At 40.2% G+C, this 6,521-nt stretch overlaps 2 protein-coding genes across 4 annotated transcripts; both read right to left on the bottom strand.

Annotated features, from left to right (window-relative positions):
* Positions 1–133: 133 nt before the first annotated feature.
* LOC125712681 (sialidase-3-like) lies at positions 134–2,840 on the bottom strand. Of its 3 annotated transcripts, none has more exons than XM_048982989.1 (3): positions 2,265–2,840; positions 1,844–2,081; positions 134–1,224 (listed from the first exon to the last, which is right to left on the bottom strand). In XM_048982989.1, exons 2-3 carry the CDS (start codon positions 2,063–2,065, stop codon positions 274–276), a joined length of 1,173 nt encoding a protein of 390 aa, XP_048838946.1. In that variant the 5' UTR covers positions 2,066–2,081; positions 2,265–2,840; the 3' UTR covers positions 134–273. The 3 variants fall into 3 exon arrangements, with proteins under 3 accessions (XP_048838946.1, XP_048838945.1, XP_048838947.1); XM_048982988.1 differs by having other exon boundaries at positions 1,844–2,135; positions 2,265–2,839; XM_048982990.1 differs by lacking the exon at positions 2,265–2,840 and having other exon boundaries at positions 1,844–2,254.
* Positions 2,841–3,077: 237 nt separating this feature from the next.
* On the bottom strand, positions 3,078–6,457 carry spcs2 (signal peptidase complex subunit 2). The gene is made up of 5 exons (XM_048982992.1): positions 6,337–6,457; positions 5,389–5,472; positions 5,097–5,256; positions 4,571–4,706; positions 3,078–4,402 (listed from the first exon to the last, which is right to left on the bottom strand). Exons 1-5 carry the CDS (start codon positions 6,373–6,375, stop codon positions 4,216–4,218), a joined length of 606 nt encoding a protein of 201 aa, XP_048838949.1. The 5' UTR covers positions 6,376–6,457; the 3' UTR covers positions 3,078–4,215.
* Positions 6,458–6,521: the final 64 nt, after the last annotated feature.

Raw genomic sequence — 6,521 nt, 5'->3', positions numbered from 1 at the left:
ACACTGGTACAGTACATTATAGCTTAAAATACAGTGATCTGGTATCCTGTCCTATTACTTCCAAGTTGCATAATAAGTTGCATTCAAACACAGCAAAGCCAATTAATATTTTGTAGTTTACCCAGTATTTCACTAATAATTTTGTTTGTGGGCCCTAAATGTTAAACTAGACACATTCTGCAAAGCATGAAGTCCATCCATCCATCCATCCATACACACAGGTTAGGTACACCCGTAGGTTAGTCATACCTGTAGGTTAGGTAAACCCGCAAGTTAGTTATCGGTTGCCTCCAACACATCATCAAGTGGGAAACTTACGAAAGCAATCTGCTCATTCTCATGCTTCTCGCCACATTCTAGCAAACAGGCAAATAGTCCCAAATCTGCACAGTAGGTCAAGTCAGAGTAAGCACTGGGGCCAGGACAGATGATCCAGGGCTTCTGCCAGTCAGATGCGCAAAGTGGCTTCTTGTTCACATACACACCCAAGTCCTTTCTCTTCTTGCAGTTGGTGGGGTGAGAAAACAGCAGCCAGGTCTGCATATCGCTGCCGTGGTCCGTTTTCTGTGCAGGGAACCCGATCACGCTACCTTGGCACCCGTGGTGCTGTTCCACAAGTGCCCGTGCTGAATTACACCTGTCAAAGTCAGCTCTGTTGCTCTCACCAAAAGCCTCTACTCTGTGACCCTTTGAACTCCGGGCATTACAATACACATGGCTATTGGCGCTGCCATCAATGATCTCGGCGACTTCACACTCTGCGGAGTTCTTCTTCACACGCTTGCTGATATGCCAAGTCTCACCTCTGTCTTCACTGTAGAAATAAAAGGCATGTGGCCTTATATATTTTGGGCAAGGATAGCAGCAGCTCTTGCAGTGGATGTAGTAAACGTACGCAGGCACAATCAATTTGCCGTTACTCAGAAGCTGGATGCCATGTCCTGGTCCAAGGGCAAAAGTTGCCCACCTGTGAATCTGTCTTCCAATCACACTCTCCGTCAAGTCTGTTACCTTACTCCAGTGCTCCCCCTTGTCTGTGCTGGATATATAGCAGAGCCTGGCTGCATTTTTACCTCTGCACCTCTGTTGGGTTTCAGATACATTCTTCGGAATGCAAATAAAAAAAAGGAAGAGAGTTTCCGATATTTTTTCACGTACTAAGCAGGGGTTCATGGTGCGATGCTCCGGCAGGCTCGCTGAACTCAGTTCCCGAATGGGTGACCACTAAAAAAAACATTCCGCAGCATTAGGGTTACTCAAATTGCCCGGTATAACACAATTTAATATACAAAAATGTGTAAGTTTTTATCAATCGCAACAGGTTGTTATTTTTAAACGTGGAGCAGGATGGCAGAGAGCGCGAGAGAGAAAAAAGGATGTTATACTTTTTAGTTTGGCGGTTCTAGTTTAAGCCTTGGAGGTGTGATTTGTGCTGTGTGGTTGTTCAATAAAGTTAGTATTAGATGAAAACTATTTTGATAACATACACATCAGATAAGCATAAGGATAGAGGGCTGCCATTGCCGCACTCAGTTCAGTTCATGCCATGAAAATTTCTACGAACTTTTTAGATATCCTTCCCGGCATGCTCTGCGGGCTTAATACCGGAGCGAGCGAGCGAGAGTGTGAAAGAATTAAGAATTTTAATTACCGCACCCAAGGGCATAACTTTGGGTTGAGCATGGGGAGTGGAAGTCTTCACTCCCATTTAACGGGGACCTGGGGTTGTATTGGCTGGTTTGAATTATTGAGGATACAATCTCCCCATAATTTACGCCCACGGTTACCCACTTTTTAAGATGCCTACAATGCATGCAATTTATAGGAAGAGACAGACCGTTACCTCTGCCGTTCCGTTTAAATGCAACTTTCCTTTTCGCATGACCAGGATTTCCGCGTCGGTGTCACATGGAGTGGACCGCTTTTCCGCAATGGCTAGGAAGATGCGGTCATCCCCGTCCTTTATGTAGGTCAGAGACGGGATCCTGTACGTCAGTCCGCCGGGCCGCTGCTGCTGAAACAGCATCGTTTTCTCCGGTGGCGCTTTCGGTGTCGTGTTAGCCATAACTTGGATGATATACCTAGAAGGGTCAGTAAATAAGCTAGATCTTTGTAGGCCACTTAATGTTAATATTCTGTAGAAAATAAAAACACCGGGTTATAGTGTCTGCAGCGCGATTTCGCAAGCACTGTGTACATTTGCATGTCTACAGCTATATCAGCTGTACAACCTAATAAAAAATTATTATCGCTCATATGCTTACCTTGACTGTTGCAATGTTGTTGAATTTCTACCGGCACATACCTTTGCGACAAAAATAATATGTCCTGCTTTAATTCGTGCTTTTTCAGTTACGCTCCAAAGCAATCGCCTTCCGGGTAAATCTGAAGTCCAGAGTTCAGCAAACGTCTGTACGCTACAATGCGACGGTAAATCACGAGCGCAATTTCAAGTCTGCTTTTCATTTAAGAAGCATACCACGTATGCGTGTTTTTTTTTTTAAAGATTGCTGGGTATTATCTGCAAGTCTCGTACTTTCTTATATGATTTATACTTATTATAGCGTCCGTTCTGCAAAACTAAGAATCAGGTTAGCCGTATACAAGGGCGTAACCTTTGGTTGAGCATTGCAGGGCTTGAGATATTCACTCATTTTTGGAGTTCCAAAAATGGGGTTGCATTGGCTGGTTTTAATTATTGACAGATTGTTTTACGTATAACCAAAATAAATTTAGTATGTTTTTGAAAGCACGGGAAGCGTCAGGGTCCCACTAACTTGGTATTGGATAAATGGATATGAAAAGGGTTGGATGAATGGGTGTTTGAAAGTCTACTTTCCTTCATCATACAGTATTCAACCTTTGCTAGAATATTTAGCAATTGCTCATAACTTCAAATTTAAATGCAACATATACCGTAAAGTGTAGTTTTAATAATATTTGATTGCAATGTGCCGTTTGTCTTGCTGGTACGTGACAAAAGCATCTGCTAAATATGTAAATAATTTGCATTTAAATAATTATGTAGTGTTTTTAAATTCCACTACTGTATATATGCAAATACACTGTACACATAATAAGTCTGCATAAGTAACATTTATTTGAAATATACATCTGTTTGGCCACATTCCTTTTCATATGGATTTTGATTTGTCCTTTTTTAATCAAATGCCATGAGCTCTAATCAAAATAACAGCAAAACAGTGTACCATTGCAGTAAACGAGACACACACGCTAAGTTCAGTACAACACAATCTATGGTGAAAAAGGAATGTAGCTACAAATCTGTCATATTAAGGCAAATTATGAGCTACGTAATAGATGTAGTAAACTATGACGTCACCAGACTTAAACCAATTTCAAATTGGTTGCAATCCTTCATTTTTGGTCCATCAAACCTTTTGACATGTATAAATAAAAATGGTAAACTGTGCTTCTATGCGCAACACTGGACTAAAAGTAGCAGTTTAAAAATAAAAACAATGTAACTCTCCAAAGCTAAAATAATTTAACTGAAACTTGTGCAAAGAAAAATCCCAATAAAAGAAAACTGAAATGTTTATAGGCCAAATTTCCTATTATAAATGGCAACAAAAACATAGCCTATCAAGAAAAGTGGAAAAGAGGGGACTCCAAAATGGTTATCTTATTAAGATTGGGAATTTATCGTAGCCTGAATACTGCTATATTCTTACAAACCTGCCACAGAAATGATCATTCTAGGGAAGTTGGTTGAGGCAGCATAAGTGTTCCCTGACGCATTCCTCCGGGACCCCCCAGCAGTCCACATTTTTGCTCCCTCCTAGCTCCCAGCCAATCAAGAACCCTGAATAATATGTATGTGTTGGAAGCAGGGGGAGAGCAAAAACGTGGACCGGGAAACACTGGTCTACAGTATTCTTCTGCATGCACACAATGTCATTTAGTACATACTGCAGACAGTCAATAGTACTTCACTCCAAATTACTCCACGACGCATCTCCCAATGAAACTGACTAGTAAGACACCCAACAAAGAAGGAAGCAGCACATGTACAGCAGACATTTGAAATCCCCTGCCTGACTCACCCGCCCCCTCGATGCAAAAGCGTACCACTTATGTTCCACTGTTACAGAAGTCCTGGAAGATAACACAACTTAGACTTGAACAGCAGACAAGGATTCAGCCTATGCTCACAAATAGTAACGCAAAGGGCCGAGTTATTCTGTGTGTTGTTTACTTGGATTTCTTGTCCACTGCCAGAGTGTCGTGAAGTTTCGATATTCTCTTTTCAAACTGGTCCTTCACTAATGCCCCGTTCTCATCGAAGAACTTGGCAATAGACTCTGTGAACTCCATGTCCCTTTTCCGACTTGTTTTCCCATCGGTAAAAGTAATTCTGAGTGTGTAGTTATCATCAAACCTGAGGAGCACCAAAAGAAATGTATTTTGAATGCGTGGTTACACTGAATATCAACAGAAAGGTAATGGTTCTGCACAAAAAAATGTTCCGTTAAACTTCAACAGTAGTATTATCCAGGACTGTGAAATTGAACGTAAAAGGGAATCCAGATGAAACCAGCAGTAGTACCTTTTTAGACTTGAAGAAATCTGCCAGACGTGGCCAGGGTCCATGCCTACTGGATCTTTTTGAATTGCAACTAGAAAAGTATTTTTTTCCTTGTAAGATGTGTACAAGGTAAGGATACCCATCATTATGAAATATGTGAGAAAACAATTAAGGCGTCAATAATTCCAAAAAGGAAATGAAAGACAACCATAATAGTCAAGTCCCATACTCCTATCACTGTCTAATATCGATGTAGCGTTAAGTTTCATACAAGCAAGGGTAATCATCGTCACAGTGATAGCACCATCCCCTTTTAGATTGCTGTGACATTAAACAGTCTCAAAAGGTATTATTCCTATAAGATTTTCAGGAATAAAAGTAATAGCCAGCAAAGACCCCACCTAGTTTAAAGAATGGATTACTGCATAATTAAAAACATTAACAGATAATAAGATGAAGTGACAATCATGTTCCACATCAACTTCAGATGTACTAAAGCAGAAATTGTACAATAGTTCCACAATTCGGTGAATAAAAAAAGGATATGATACCACGCAGAATGCCAGGACAGGTTTTGACTCAGGGAAAGGGTGAAGGTAGTCACACACTAGTGCTACGATAGCAAAGAGACAGGACACTGTGCAAATGGCGAGCCGTCCGTCTATAAGGTTGAAGTTCTCTATGTAACCATATTTGTCCAAAAGTACCTGCAGCAGAGACATTAATTCAGGTTAAAAGAAAGACCCATTTATTTACATGCTTTTGACCAAAATGAAAACGATCATGAGGCAGCACTGAACTGGGGCCTCATGACTGACTTACGGCAAGTTAGCATCTACCTTTTTAGCAGCATCATCAAGTGAATTCTTCACAGCAGCTCCATCCCATTTATCTATCTTGACAGGCTTTTCATCAATTCTCCACTGAGAAGAGATTGATCAAATGTATAGGTTTTTATTCATTTATGTGACATTTTTGTCCAATATTCAAGTGAGCGGCATAGAGCAGGGTTAACTGGGATTAAGAGGCTTGCTCAAGGGCAATGCGATTACCCATCAGCCATGGGATTTGAACTCATGACCTTTCAGACATGTGCATGGATCCCAAACCTACACAGCTACACTCATACTTTTCAGTATTTATTTGGTCCTCATTGTTATAATGTTGCAGGCTTTGAATTGTTCAGAAAAAAAAAATAATTCGGGGAAGTGAGGTTTTCCCATAAAGTATACAGATTTGTCTGAGAACACTGCTTTTTAATAATATTTTTTTCATTAATACGTTTTCAACTGACAAAGTTAAAAACGTGTAACGTCTTTTATTCCATGAGATACATTAAGACATCCAACATAGAAATGCACACACGAGCATTTTTTACCATTTTTTTCTTAAGTTTACTTGTCTCCCACCTGATTATTAAATATATTTTAGAAGAAAACGTAAAGTGCAAACAGGAAACCGCAAAGCAGCATGTTTGCACAGAACTCAACGTATCATGGGGACATAAATACTAATACCCCAAAAGACATATATAGGCATAGAAAATACGACCTCTGAGATTCTTAATTCCCTTATGAGCTGTAATTTTTACAATCGATTATTAATGTTTAAAACCGCTATTCATATCGCTTGACTTGGAATTATAATAGAAGATTAGGTATATTTTATAAGTATAACATAACATAATGACAGTAAGCATGGTAGAAAATGTACCATTAATACGAAGCTTTATAAACCAAGCACACAAAAAACCAATAAATAAAATTTCCAAAGACGAAACGTCTTACTTTGTCTAGCAAACCAGTGCTCCCGTTCCTCGCCGCCATTTTTCTTCCGTTTGCACGCCTGTGACTACAGACACTGTGGTTGGCTTACGAGTAGCCGTGGAACAGCGCCTCTTCAGACGTGTCTGGGAATTGCATGCGCTCCGGTTTCACTTTGTGTTCGTAGCGTTGCTATGATACGTTACTTA

Source organism: Brienomyrus brachyistius, chromosome 18 (genome assembly GCF_023856365.1).
Source record: "Brienomyrus brachyistius isolate T26 chromosome 18, BBRACH_0.4, whole genome shotgun sequence".
Taxonomy (NCBI): Eukaryota; Metazoa; Chordata; class Actinopteri; order Osteoglossiformes; family Mormyridae; genus Brienomyrus; species Brienomyrus brachyistius.
The sequence above is the reverse complement of the archived record's forward strand: the minus strand, read 5'-3'. Positions and strand labels throughout refer to the sequence as shown.

Coding starts and splice junctions, on each gene's coding strand:
- LOC125712681 (XM_048982989.1), bottom strand. CDS start 2,065: ATGGCTAACACGACACCGAAAGCGCCACCGGAGAAAACGATGCTGTTT. Junction 1,225..1,843: donor ATTTAAACGGAACGGCAGAG/GTAACGGTCTGT, acceptor TGTTTTTTTTAG/TGGTCACCCATTCGGGAACT.
- spcs2 (XM_048982992.1), bottom strand. CDS start 6,375: ATGGCGGCGAGGAACGGGAGCACTGGTTTGCTAGACAAA. Junction 5,473..6,336: donor GCACTGGTTTGCTAGACAAA/GTAAGACGTTTC, acceptor ATCTCTTCTCAG/TGGAGAATTGATGAAAAGCC. Junction 5,257..5,388: donor TTGATGATGCTGCTAAAAAG/GTAGATGCTAAC, acceptor TCTCTGCTGCAG/GTACTTTTGGACAAATATGG.